Source organism: Hyla sarda, chromosome 3 (genome assembly GCF_029499605.1).
Source record: "Hyla sarda isolate aHylSar1 chromosome 3, aHylSar1.hap1, whole genome shotgun sequence".
Taxonomy (NCBI): domain Eukaryota; kingdom Metazoa; phylum Chordata; class Amphibia; order Anura; family Hylidae; genus Hyla; species Hyla sarda.
In genome coordinates, this window is record NC_079191.1 from 198,610,371 (window position 1) to 198,625,295 (window position 14,925).

A 14,925-nucleotide genomic window follows, 5' to 3' on the forward strand; every position below is an offset into this window, starting at 1 on the left:
CACACAGTGATGTCGCAGTACAGAGATAATACACACAGTGATGTTACAGTACAGGAATAATTCACAGTGATGTCACAGTACAGGGATAATACACACAGTGATGTCGCAGTACAGAGATAATACACACAGTGATGTTACAGTACAGGAATAATTCACAGTGATGTCACAGTACAGGAATAATAAACAGTGATGTCAAAGTACAGGGATAATTCACAGTGATGTCACAGCACAGGGATAATGCGCACAGTGATGATACAGTACAGGAATAATGCGCGCAGTGATGTCACAGCACAGGGATAATGCGCACAGTGATGACACAGTACAGGGATAATACACAGTGATGTCACAGTACAGGGATAATGCGCACAGTGATGACACAGTACAGGGATAATGCGCACAGTGATGACACAGTACAGGGATAATACACACAGTGATGACACAGTACAGGGATAATGCGCACAGTGATGACACAGTACAGGGGTAATTCACAGTGATGTCACAGTACAGGGATAATGCGCACAGTGATTACACAGTACAGAGATAATGCGCACAGTGATGACACAGTGTGCCTTTTATACTTGAGCTCCAACCCTCTAAAACTTCTGTGCATGTCCCTGCATTTTAGAGTAACTCAGCATCTATCCATTTCATAATAACAATGGCTTTTAAACTATATATATATATATATATGTATATATATATATATATATATATTCTTAACAGTATGCCTGTGGTCTTTCATAGTCAGCTGACAAGCTGATGTACAGTATATCATCTCTGGCTTTATATATAGTAGTCAGAGTTTGCTTACACTCTTCATTCATTACAACAGAACCTGGCAGGCAGCCAGGACTGGTTACGTTTTAGAGCTCAGCGCCGGTATACAGGCATTTTCTGTTCCTGCTTGCAAACAAGTTAATCAGACTTTGATAATAGTTGCACTTCAGAAGATGAAAATATTATCGGCCAATAGAAATGTGTTGGAGTCTAAACACAGATAACAGCATTGGCTCCTAATATTGCTGTAGAACAGGAATAGAAATAAGTTTGGTGAGCCAAAACCAGGATTGGGTTATGTGTCCAAAGGAGAGGTACAAATCTTTCTATTACATTTATTTTCTCTGTAGGTTACACTCCTGGTTTTGGTTTACAAATACTGATGCAAAACACTGCACTAAATACTGCCGCCGTGTGAAACCAGCCTTAGGAACACTTCACCTTCTGCCTTCAAAATTAGATTTTCTTTTTATATCAATGTACATGTATAAAGTTTTGGTTTAAGGACAATGGCCCTCATTTACTATTCTAAACCCGACTTGTTTTGTCTGGTTTTTTGGGCGCATCTTTGTCTGCGACATGTCGCAGACATCGTGCGCCAGTCTGCGACATGATGCAACATTTTTTCCCGACGGACCCGATGTGGATTCTCCCAAACCCGAAAAAGGGGCGTAACCCGACATTTCTGAGCTTTCCCACGTATTTATAAAGGTTTCCAACCCGAATTCGTTGAATTGTTGTGGATTTTTTCCCGACAGCTCAGAGGAGTTGGAAACCAAAACCAACAAAACCCACGTGCGACAAACAGGGTGCAACATAATAATAAATACCAGGGGGAAAAAGCAGTCGGGTAAGAAAGCAACATAGACTTACAACCCGATTTTCTAAGTAAATGAGGGCCAATCTGTTATTAGACTTACTGTTCAATATTCAGATCAAGCGTTTATGTTAAACATAATTTTAAAGAATGTTTAGTGATTTATTTTTCATTTTCTATGTGACTGTCTCTATAAAATGTATTGCATTTATGCTTGACCACTAAAAGTGTGGATACACCTAAATGAAAAATCATCCAAACTTCAATTTCAGTGGGACAAGCCACTAAATGATATTGGGGAAATGAAGGATCAGCAGTAGAGCTGTGTGCACTGTACAGCAATGCCTGTAATACATCTTTATTAAAGGGGTACTCCACTGCTTCAGCATTCAGAACATTTTGTTCTGAATGCTGAGTGCGGGCGGCAGGGCTCATGATGTTACAGCCACGCCCCCTCGCCACCTCAATGCAAGTCTATGGGAGGTCATCATGCCCCCTCCCATAGACTTGCAGTGAGGTTCCGTGGCATGACATCACGAAAAGGTGTGGCCGTGACATCACGAGCCCTGGTGCCCGTACTCAGCATTCGAAACAAAATGTTCTGAACACTGAGGCAATAAAGTACCCCTTTAAGCAGCCATAGGGACTGTGTGTGCCTTTTAATGATGTATTTTGCACTTTGGTATAACTCTTTTGAAATCAATGGCTCACTAATATAGCATCCAATGAAATAATGAAGCATGGTAGAGCCTCATTGAAGTCTATAAATGCCTTGTTAAAGGGGTATTCCAGAGAAATAAACTCTTACCAAGTAAGTAAGATACACTTGTAAGTTACCTCTATTTAGAAAACTCAAGTCTTCCAGTACTTATCAGCTTCTGTATGTCCTGGAGGAAATCATGTAGTGCTTTTCGATCTGACACAGTGCTCCCTGCTGCCATCTCTGTTTGTGTCAGGAACTGCCCAGAGTAGGAGTAAAATATTTTATCCCTCAAAAATATTTTAGCCCCCAGTCGCCTAAAGAATCTAAAAATTGCAACTTCTATACTCCCTTCCATGCCCCCGATAACAGGTAGCTATCGTTGTAACACCGCAAGATGCAAATGCTGCCATTCTATTAGCCATGCTAAAAAAACATTCAAATCTAATATAACCCAAGAGATATTCAACATAAAAACTTTCATGAATTGTAATACGTCATTCACCATCTACCTGTTGGAATGTTCCTGTTCCCTCCAATACATAGGACGTACCATCCAAACCCTGCGCTGCCGCTTAAACAAACACAGATCTAATGTAACAAATGGATACAGTCTCCACAGTGTGTCAAGGCACGCTGCAGTGGTGCATGATTGCCGTTTTTCAGACTTTCGAATTACCCCAATAGAACACATCACAGAAGATACCAACCAAAGATACACGAGTTTACGCCGCCGGGAAAACTACTGGATATTCCGTTTACAAAGTTTACAACCATCAGGTCTCAACGAGTATATCGAACATGTAACTTAAGTTGGAATAGCACTACATTGTCTCTCTGAGCCACTTTTATCATAACCATATATTCAACTACACATTCTCCGGTCTAAATAGTCTTTATCATCTTGACTTACAATCAGATTGGATATTCCCAGTACAACACTTACCTTGAACTTTCCGCATCACCCAAATCCACTCCTAATTGGTCACTATCCCCCAGGTGACCTTTTGTTTACATCCTCGTCAAGAGCATACGCCGTGCTGCCAACTGATTGGCTATTGAGTTCTAGCCACACCTCCCTCTTTTTTTGCCTGATTGGCTACATACGCATCATAGCTCTTTTTTTTTTTTAAATTTAGATTAGCCTTTTAAACATGTCACGCGATTCTATGCTGTATTTCAACCAAACATAAGTTTCATTCATTCTTATTAACCCTGTCTTGACATTACCTGATACCCTATTGGTTTGGTACACTCTAAGCCTCCCTATGGGTTACGCTGTCTTGCGTCCCAAGCCTCCTTTTGGGTCTTTCTCCAACATGACTGACGTCACTCATAGCCCAACAAGTATAAATTAATACATATGCGCATGTAAATCCTGTTGTGATCATATCAGAATTAATCTGTATAATCCACATATTTATAATTCTTTTGTATCGTAAGACGTTACATGATTTTAAGTAGTAATGTTCCCCGATCCCGTTCCGGTATGAACACACGCCCCCTGACCTTGAACATCGATTTGGCGCCTTTTTTCCGTCTATTTAAAGGTTCATGCTTGTCATCTTCTACACATCTGCAATCTGAAGAAGGGATATGCTAATCCCGAAACGCGTTATTGCTCGCATGCATTTGGACAATTGTTTTATTTATTATTTTTAAATAAACCACTTTTAACCTCCATCACTATTTCGACTGAACCTTTGTGGACCAAGCAGCGCCGGACTTAAAGGCCTCCTCTTTTTCTCCATAATCCAGAGTAGGAGTAAACCTCTTTGTTCTTCTGCTCTGACCAGTTCATGACAAGGACCGAGGTAGCAGCAGAAAGCACAGTGTACATAGAAATCTCTGTATAAATTGATAATACACTGGGAAAAAGGGATCTCTTTGGTGGCAACAGAAGTATTTTATGTCTCCAAACTTGATAAGACTTTCCAAGTAGCAATAATAAAGGGGTTCTCTGGCTCTAATACATCTTATCCCACCGCTGGGGACCCCCGCAATCTGTCATTCTGCACCCACCTTTGTGAGCTCTCCGCAGCGCTGGAGGCTTCGAGTGTGAAGCGTGATGACCATGGGGCTGGAGTATCGGGATGTCACGACTCTGCCCCCATGTGACATCACACCCCGCCCCCTTAATGCAAGTCTGTGGGACGGGGCGTGATGGCCCCCTCACAAAGATGGGTGCAGAATAACAGATTGCAGGGGTCCCCAGCAGCAGAACCCCCCTGATCAGACATTTTATAAGATTTATTAGGGCCAGAGTACCCCTTTAAAAGCACATTTTTGTGTTTGTTGGAATGCATACATAACATATGAAGTTTTGCTTGAGGTTTTTTAACTAAAACATTATTTATCATGTTATCAATTTTTTACCTAGGGAGAATCAGGTTTACCGGGACCCACAGGTTTGCCTGGGATTAAGGGTGACCAAGGTATTCAGGTAAGCTTTTGTATTTTTAGAGGCACATGCAAGCTTTTGTCTATAAGAAAGATTTGGTTTGAGAAAATATTTGAGTTGATGCATCCACTTGTTTTTCGATGTGCATTACTATTTATCACAACTAAGACTAGTATGGAAGTAATTATTATTCTCTATGTATGAAGGATTAAAGGGGTACTCTGGTAGAAACCTTTTTTTTAAATCCACTGGTGCCAGAAAGTTAAACAGATTTGTAAATTACTTCTATTAAAAAATCTTAATCCTTCCAGTACTTATTAGCGGCTGAATAGTACAGAGTAAAATCTTTTTTTTTGGAACACAGTGCTCTCTGCTGAATCACGAGCACAGTGCTCTCTGCTGACATCTCTGTCCATTTAAGGAACTGACCAGAGCAGCATATATTTGCTATGGGGATTTTCTCCTACTCTGGACAGTTCTTAAAATGGACAGAGATGTCAGCAGAGAGCACTGTGGTCATGATGTCAGTAGAGAGCTCTGTGTTCCAAAAAGAAAATCATTTTCTTCTGAAGTGTTCAGCAGCTGAAAAGTACTGGAAGGATTAAGATTTTTTAATAGAAGTAATTTACAAATCTGTTTAACTTTCTGGCACCAGTTGCCATTGCGGAGGTAGACGGAGGGCTTACCTCTCCTGCTGTCCCGGCTCCGGTGCTCAGAATGATAAAGCCTGGCAGGGTAATCGAGTGCAGAGCACACAGATCAATGTGGTTTTATACAACCATATTGATCTGTATGAGGAATCAAATGATTCCTCCTAAAATTCCCCTAAGAGGACTAAAAGTGTAAAAAAAAAAAGTTTAAAAAAAGTTTAAAAACACACACATTAACCCCTTCCTTATTAAAAGTTTAAATCACCCCTTTTCCCAAATTCCATATAAAAAATATATAAACATAATAAAAATAAACATATATGGTGTCACCACGTGTGTAAATTTCCGAACTATAAAAATATATTGTAAATTAAACCGCATGATCAATGGCGTGCGCGCAAAAAAATTCCAAAATAGTGTATTTTTGGTCACTTTTTATACCATAAAAAAAGGAATAAAAAGTGATCAAAAAGTCTGGTAAAAACAAAAATGGTACTGATTAAAACTTCTGATCAGGGCACAAAAAATTAGCCCCATACCACCCCATACGTGGAAAAATAAAAAAGTTATAGGGGTCAGAAGAGGCCAATTTTAAATGTATTAATTTTCCTGCATGTAGTTATGATTTTTTCCAAAAGTACGATAAAATCAAACCTATATCAGTAGGGTATCATTTTAATTGTATTGACATACAGAATAAAAATAAAGTGTCATTTTTACCAAAAAATGCACGGCGTAGAAACGGAAGCCCCCAAAATTAACAAAATGGTGTTTTTCTTCAATTTTGTCGACGATGATTTTTTTCCCGTTTCGCCGTAGATGTTTGGTTAAAATGACTGATGTCATTACAAAGTAGAATTTGTGGCACAAAAAATAAGCCCTCATATGGATTTTTAGGTGCAAAATTGAAAGGGTTATGATTTTTAAAAGGTGAGGAGGAAAAAATGAAAGTGCAAAAACAGAAAAATGCTTGGTTCTTAAAGGGGTACTCCGCCCCTAGACATCTTATCCCCTATCCAAAGGATAGGGGATAAGATGTCAGATCGCCGCAGTCCCGCTGCTGGGGAGCCCCGGGATCCCCACTGCGGCACTGCGCTATCATTACAGCACAGAGTGAGTTCGCTCTGCACGTAATGACGGGCAATACAGGGGCCGGAGCATCGTTACATCACGGCTCCGCCCCTCGTGACATCACGGTCCGCCCCTTTCAATACAAGTCTATGGGAGGGGGCGTGGCGGTCGTCACGCCCGCTGCCATAGACTTGCATTAGGTGATGTCACGAGGGGCGTCACTTTGCTCCGTCCCCTGTATCGCCCGTCATTACGCACAGAGCGAACTCGCTCTGTGCTGTAATTATAGTGTGGTGCCGCAGCGGGGATCCCGGGGCTCCCCAGCAGAGGGACCGCGGCGATCTGACATCTTGTCCCCTATCCTTTGGATAGGGGATAAGATGTCTAGGGGCGGAGTACCCCTTTAAAGGGTTAAAGGACTTTTCAGCATTCTACTTCATTCAGCAGGCAAGCAACAGTTCGTTATGCAAGTCTGGCTCCTCACCAGCTTTATTAGATAGATTGCAGGATAAAAAAAAAAAAACATAACACAGGAACAAACAAAATGCTAAACCGTCCTGTAACTAACTACACATTAGACACTTCCCTCTCTATCCACCGGTAAGCAAGTCTCCACCAGCCTAAAACACAAGTTTCCTGCAACCTTTACTCACAGCGTTTGCAGCCTCTTGCTGTGTGTGCTAAGACTCCTTGTCTGTCCACTTCCCTGGTGGGGGGTCACTCACAACACCTGGCTGTGTGCTCCTCACGAGGACCCCTGCCTCTCCCCCTCAGCCACCGTGCTGTCTTTTAGGGAGAGCCCAGACTATTCTGTTTCCTTTCCTTATATGCAGACTTCCCACACTTCTGCTGGCCTCATTAATTAGCCACCTGATTAGCATCTCTGCTAGCTCACCCACACTAAGGGTCTTAGAAAAACACCCTTTCATTGCCCTCAAACCTGCCTCAATGCCACAACAGTTTTATTGACAATAGTTCTAAAAGAATATGATACTTTTACAGAATGTGTTCCACTTAAGACACACTTACTGTATGCTGACAAATGTTTATGAAATGTTTAAAGTATCACGGCTTTTCTGCCTCGGAGTTTGATCTCAAAGGACCTTTTGCATAATTCCAATATTCTCTATGTCGTCCGCTCACAGGTTCTGTATAGCGTGAGCAGTCAAACTTGACCTCTGTGTTCTCTATTACTGCATAGTATCTAGGGAATGATTGTCATCCAATTCATAGTGATAAATTCACTCTACTCATGCTAAGCTTTGCTGGGCATTTTTTTTGCTACCCTTTACATACTAAGTGAGTCAGTTGATTTAGTACTGTATCAGCTGACAGCCATTTACCAAATGTAAAGACGTCAAGGGGTGATGCCTTTGATAAAAGATCAAGTGGATGTTTTAAATATTTAACAATCACACTAAAATGTTGGCCGGTTCCTGTCAGATGCCTTTGTTCTTTCTGAGCTTCTTAGAATAACAATGAATATCCAGTAGGCCATTAGCAGAATGGTCACAAATGACATCTTTAAATATACATTTGGCTTTTTTCTTATGTTTTAACTCATTGCCTTCTAAAAGCAATAATTATTTTTTCCCTACAGTTGAGCCATATGGTGAATTTTTTTGGCATTCTTCATTTTACTATTTTTTTTTTGGGGGGGGAGTGGTTTGGGGGGGTCTTTATGCTGTTTACTGTACAGTTAAACTGACATTAAATTTATTCTGCAGATAAGTATGATTACAGCAATAGTAAATTTATTTGGGATTAGAGCAGCACCTTCAAAAGAACATAGGAGTTGGGTGCAGGCAGATCAATAGGGACCCCGGTCTCGAGTCCAAATGGATACTAACAATGGAAGGATGACCGCAGCACACCGGTCATCCTTCACAAGTATCAAAAATGAAAAAGTGACTTTTATTCCATGAGTGTGACGTTTCGGTGTTCTCACAGCATAATTTTTTTTTAAGACAAGTGACAGTGATCACATCAAGATATGTATAGAGTGAAACATGTCAAACATAATTACAATCAATCAAGTAAAAATATAAAGTGCATGTAGAATCAAAGTGCTTTACAAATAGTTTAAGGGACATCTTAGACAGTCCAAGTACTAGTGAGTGAGTATAAAAGCAGATCCATGTACTAAACATGCACAGATAAAAAAAACAGAGAATGGATTACAGTATTTATAATTAAAAACATCATCTGTTGATAATTTGTGATCGATGGGCAGGGTGGGTTTATGGCATCGAGTCCATAACAGCGTGAGCGTGTACATGGCGATGAATGCCAGTGTAGGGGAATTGCTTCAGAGATAGGTGGACCAATCACAATCCAGCTATTGCGGTCATGTATTGCCGGCACATCATGGTCATGTGTGCCAGCAAGCTCCGCTGTTCTGCACAAGTACAGTGAAAGCAAGGAGCGCTCCATCGGCCATATTAGTGTAGGGCAACTTGTGTATATAATATATTGAATAGTGTACTGTCATATAATAGAGTAGAGTACAGAGTCACAGTAATAAATCATGGTACTTTTGATGCTTGAACATAAACATACTTGTAAGTAATAAGTGACTCAAATTAACCCCAGTTCATCCATCAATGATACAAGCATACAAGGCACTTAACCCCACCCACCAAGGGTATCCACTCGCCTGTACTCAGACTCGGCACCGTGTCCTTGACAGGCATACCCATATGCTGGTCCAAAGCCCTTAATGGTCCCAGATCAGCATTATGGGGGGCCCCTGGTCTATGGGTTTCCACATCTGTGGCCGGGGATGCCAGTTAATTATAACACACGGACGCGCTAGCGGTATACTATTAGACCAAACATAATTGGCTACGTACGCAAAGATATTTATTAATAAATAATAACAGTACTAAATGGAAAATAAATGATAATATAATGAAGTAAAAAATATAAAAATAATAAATATATAACAATAAAGTATAAAAATAATAATCGAAATAAAGTTGAAAATAAGGAAAACAAAAAAAAAAAGATTAATGGATTGGTACAACACTCTGATGCAAGTATAATTTTGCATAAAAAAATATGGAAAGTAGTGTGATGAGGAGGATGTTATCTTTATCCACCAGCCCGACCAAATCCCTGTAACAAATAAAAAATATTGAAGTTGTGAATAAATACAAATATATGTATATCTACGTGAAATCTACGTTCAGACCCCTTGGCCGAAGGGTCTGTAGATCGTATATACCAAATTCTGGTATATTCGGGAAACGTCTACGTACTAATTCCCAGTTCTTATTCAGGACCTTCGCAATGTGTTTTGAATGTTCTCCATATGAAGATACAAAGGAGATATGTGGCTCAGAGGCTCTCTGTCTGGAGGAAAGGGTCCCACAATTTAAGGAATTCAACATGAGAGTCCAAAAGCCTGCTCGCAATTTTCTCCATCCTATACAGTTGGTCGACTCTGTCAATCCATTGGGCAATAGTGGGGGCCTGGGTAATATGCCATCCTAAAGGCACTAGTAGTTATGCTGCCATCAGCAGGTAGGTAGTTAGTGAAGATAAGTGAGGATAGAACTGTCCCGAAGGAGCCCACAACAAGATCAACTGAGGTGCAAGATGGATCACTCGGCCCATAATCTGCTAGATTTTATCAGAGATTGCAGACCAAAAGCTTCCAATAAGTGGACAGAACCACCATATGTGTGAAAGAGGGCCTCTGAGGGAATTATATCTACAATGAAGGTCCCTGCTAATCAATTAATGATCAAGCAAAAAATTCTTGGGTGGGATACCATCTGGAATACAGTTTAAAACAGATCTCTTGGTATGAGCCTGGGGCTCATTTTTTGCTGGCGATCTCCTAAGTCTGCCTGTAAAGCAGATGCCTTAGAGTTTTTGCTAATCTTTTTGAGGAAGGATGTTTGGGCTAAAAAAAAAAAAAAAATAACCTTTAAGGAGGTTATTAAAATAATAATAAAATAAAAAAACATAAAAAGTTTGTGTGAAGAAGACTTAAGAAAGTTTTTCTCACTACTTTACTTACTGCTAAATACCTTATTTAACATCAGAAATAAGTTTAACCCCTTAAAGGGGTACTCCCGTAGAAAACTTTTTTTTTTTAAAGCAACTGGTGCCAGAAAGTTAAACAGATTTTTAAATTACTTCTATTAAAAAAATCTTAATCCTTCCAGTACTTTTCAGGGCCTATATAGTACAGAGGAAATGCTTATCTTTTTAGATTTCTCTGATGTCATGACCACAGTGCTCTCTGCTGACCTCTGCTGTCCATTTTAGGAACTGTCCACTGTCCAGCATATGTTTGCTATGAGGATTTTCTCCTGCTCTGGACAGTTCCTAAAATGGACAGCAGAGGTCAGCAGAGAGCACTGTGGTCATGACATCAGAGAAATCTAAAAAGATAAGCATTTACTCTGTAGTATATAGCCCCTAAAAAGTACTGGAAGGATTAAGATTTTTTAATAGAAGTAATTTACAAATCTGTTTAACTTTCTGGCACCAGTTGATTTAAAAAAAAAAAAAAGTTTTCCATGGGAGTACCTCTTTAAGTACTCAGTTTTCAGTTTTTGCATTTTTGTTTTTTCCCCCTTACCTTTTAATAATCATAACCCTTTCAATTTCCCAACTAAAAATCCATATGATGGCTTGTTTTTTTGTTCCACCAATTCAAATTTGTAATGACATTAGTCATGTTCCCAAAAAATCTACAGCGAAACAAAAAAAAATCATTGTGTGACAAAATTGAAGAAAAAAAAACAAAAAACGCCATTTTGTAATTTCTGGGGGCTTCAGTTTCCATGCAGTGCATTTTTTGGTAAAAATGACACCTTCCATTTATTCTGTAGGTCCATATGAATAAAATGATACCCTACTTATATAAATTAGATTTTGTCTTACTTCTGGAAAAAATCATAACTACATGCACAAAAATTAAGTTTAAAAATGTCCTCTCCTGACCCCTACAACTTTTTTTTCCCCGCATATGGGGATGTATGAGGACTAATTTTTTGTTTAGATTTATTTTTATTTACATAGTTTTTTTTTTTATTGGGAAAAGGGGGGTGATTCAGACTTTTATTAGCGAAGGGGTTAAATGTATTAACACTTTATGGGACTATAACATTGCACACACTGATTTCCTACACTGATCACTGCCATGCGATAGCATGGCGTTGATCAGTGTTATCACTGCTTGATTGCTCCTGCCTGGATCTCAGGCACGGAACAGTCATTTGGCGATCGATCAGCGAGGAGGCAGGTAGGGAGCCTCCTCGCATCCTGCAAGCTGTTCGGGACGCAATTTCACTGGGGCGGTCCCAAACAGCATGACTGAGTTGCCGGGAAGGTTTCACTTTAACTGCAGACACGGCGATCAACTTTGATCGCCGCGTCTGAAGGGTCAATAGTGGGCATCACCGCGATCGGTGATGTCCAGTATTAGCCATGGGTCCCGGTTGTTGATGGCCACCGGGACCAACCCAATATGACGCGTTCTATCGCGGGAGCCGGCGCATGGACATAAATATACTTCCTGCGTCGTGAAGGAGTTAATGAACCATGATTATAGAAACTACAAGTTATCAACAAATCTACAAGTTATCAACCTCTTGTAACATTTATTTTAAGCCATAATGCTCTATATACCATATTTTTTTATTTATTTAGATTGTCATGTGGAATAGTAAGTAACACATGCCTTGGGGTTTTTATTTGTACCTGAGCTAGACAGGGTATGGTTTCATTATGCAGGGAGATTAGGTTTATCCATGTGCCAACCCAAATAGTTTCTCTTCCAAAAATAGTATAGCACAGGAAGTTAAGGATTATGCAATTAGACAACATGACAGAGTTAAATTTACACTTGTTTGCCTCCTTCATTTTACTGATGGCTCTTGGCCATACATGATATTTTAACTCCAGCTATTAAATCATCAAAATGAACAAAATAAAATAGGTATAAAAAATAGTAAAATGAGAATATAACATAATCCAGGATACGGAGGGCAGAACCAGGCGCTGTAACATTAGATTTCTGGGTTTCCAGGAAGATCTAGAAGAGTGTAATTTAAGTGACTTCTTGGAAAACTGGGTTAAAGAGAATGTTGGAGCCAGCAATTTCTCTAACTTATTTGCAAATGAGAGGGCTCACTGTGTTCCTTTTAGGAAGCCGGTACCAGGAGCCCCGGCAAGGACAATGGGAAACATTTATCAATGTTTGCTTTTGTATTCCTTTTTTAAGTTATTTTTTTCTTACAATTTGTTTGCTTATGTGCAACGTATTTATCAACTGGTTTCAGCCTGTTGACAAATTTCTTTCACATAAGCAATTTTTAATTTTTTTTTTGCTTTGGTAGTGGCTTTTTCTGCTCCATGTCTGAGCTGGAGTAAATTTAGTAAGTTTTTTCATGCCATGCGACTGTTTTGCGACTTTTGCACTTGATAAATCTCTGACCACTGCAAGTCAAAAATTACTTTTTGCTTTGATAAGCAAGATTTTTATTTTTTGCTTAGGACACTGCACAATCAAAAAGTCGTAGATAAAAGAGTAGTCACACTTGTGACTTTTTTGCGACAATTTTAACAAAATTAAATCTCCCCTGTATTGGCAAAAATTCTATGTTCCAAAGATCGAGATACGATTCTACGTATTGCGAGGGAGAAAAAAAAACGAATTTTCTTTACAATAACATTAAAATTAGTCTCTTCCCAGACTACTCCAGGGACACTCAGAAAGAATGAGCTGCCTATCAGGAAGTCAAGAAATGACTGATAGCTGCAGGAATTACATTTTCATTGTTTCCTTCTAGGCTTAGGATAGTGCACAATGATATGGCTACCTTCTTTTTATCAGCAGAAGAAGCATTAGTCTGGTTGGACGGAAAGGGGTATTAATATGAAATATATAATTAATGCTGTTATTTGGAGGGGGGAGAGGGGAGGGGGAGTAGAGATCCAGGAGGGACTTAGTTTAGAGTCTCATGTTAAATTATGGGACACAATGGAGGAAAGGAGGAGGGGTGGGGGGGGGGAAATACAACAGAGGGGTGTGTGCTTTTTTTTCTCTCTCATTTTTTACTGGTAAATAATGGTTCAAATTCTAATAGGGAATAGTTGAGGTCTAAAGGATAAAAATAAACATTGTGCCATATTCGACTGTGTCAGGAGACACCTGCCGGCCGTCGTGTGCTTACTTGAGACGCACTTGACGACCAACACAGTGTCTCTGATTCAAAGGAAATGGGTAACTAAAGAATACCACTCCTATGGTTCAAATTTTTCATCAGGGGTCTCAGTCCTTATGCATTCTGGGATTGATTTTAATCTAATATCTAAAGAAACGAATAGAAAGGGTAGGTATATATTCTTGTAAGGTACTTTGGAAGGAGTCCAGGTAGTTCTGGCTTTTGTACATATCCCTCCACCCTTCTCAAATTCTGTATTGGCATCCCTTATTGACATCTTAAAGGGTAAAGGTCAGTGTGCTCTTTATATCTGTGGTGTTTTTAATTGTATCATAAACAGGGATGAAGACAGAATTTCAGAAAAACCGATGGTCGGAAATTTGTCATCCCCTCTAAAGAAATTTATGAATGAAATCGGGTGTATAGACGTGTGGAGAGAGTTGTATGGAAACAAAGTGTATTTTCTTGCTTCAGCAGTTCCCCGAAAGCAGCAACACGTATAGATATGGTTCTATGCAACATATCAGCACTAGCTCAAGTTAGTAAACTTAAATATGAATCTAGAGCCATCTCCATTCATGCTCTTGGAGCATGGAGCTAGAGATAGGTCATAATAAAAAAATGCTAGGATTGCTGAAGCAAGAAAATTTTATCTGCACTGGTTAAATATTTTGGGCAATCTGGAAAAGATTAAAGCAGAGATAGATGAATTTTGGGACATAAATAGAGGTACTGCTGAACTGGGAGTGGTATAGGACACACTGAAGGCCTTTTTAAGGGGGATATTATAGACTTATATTTACAGGAGGAAAAAAAGTATTTAGAGAAAAAGAAAATGTACTGGAAACAGAGATAGAAGCCCTAGCAGATAAGTTGGCACTGGACCCATCGATTGGTGAACTTGAGAAATTAGAGGCCAAGAAAAGGGAACATAAAAGATATATTAAGGAAAAATACAAAACATGATTTTCTTCAAGAACCTACAGCAATATTATGAATGGGGCCAGCCTAATAAATTATTAGCGCAACTTATTAAACATCAGCAAAATCACAATTTCATTAAATCCTTCAAAGACCAGAGGGTAGTTTAAAAGTTACTGGACACGATAGATCTGCCGAAACTGAGTAAGAGCCAGAGGGATATTATTAATACAGGGATCAATTATCAAGAAGTGAAAATAGCATTAAAGTCGTTCTCGGGCAATACATCCCCAGGACAGCTGTCACTCCCCCTCCATAGGCTTGTATCGAGGGGGTGGAGTGTGACGTCACACGGGGGCGGAGCCGTGACGTCACTATGCTCCGTCCCCGTGATCGCCAGTAAT

At 39.6% G+C, this 14,925-nt stretch overlaps 1 protein-coding gene across 6 annotated transcripts in view; it reads left to right on the top strand.

The window, feature by feature from the left end:
• Positions 1-14,925, top strand: part of COL19A1 (collagen type XIX alpha 1 chain) — a 1,011,804-nt gene that overhangs the window by 210,049 nt on the left and 786,830 nt on the right. For all 6 annotated transcript variants that reach the window (XM_056565831.1, XM_056565835.1, XM_056565834.1 and 3 more), the window contains exon 9: positions 4,675-4,737. In XM_056565831.1, the coding sequence (XP_056421806.1) occupies positions 4,675-4,737 (63 nt within the window). The remainder of the gene's footprint in view (positions 1-4,674; positions 4,738-14,925) is intronic.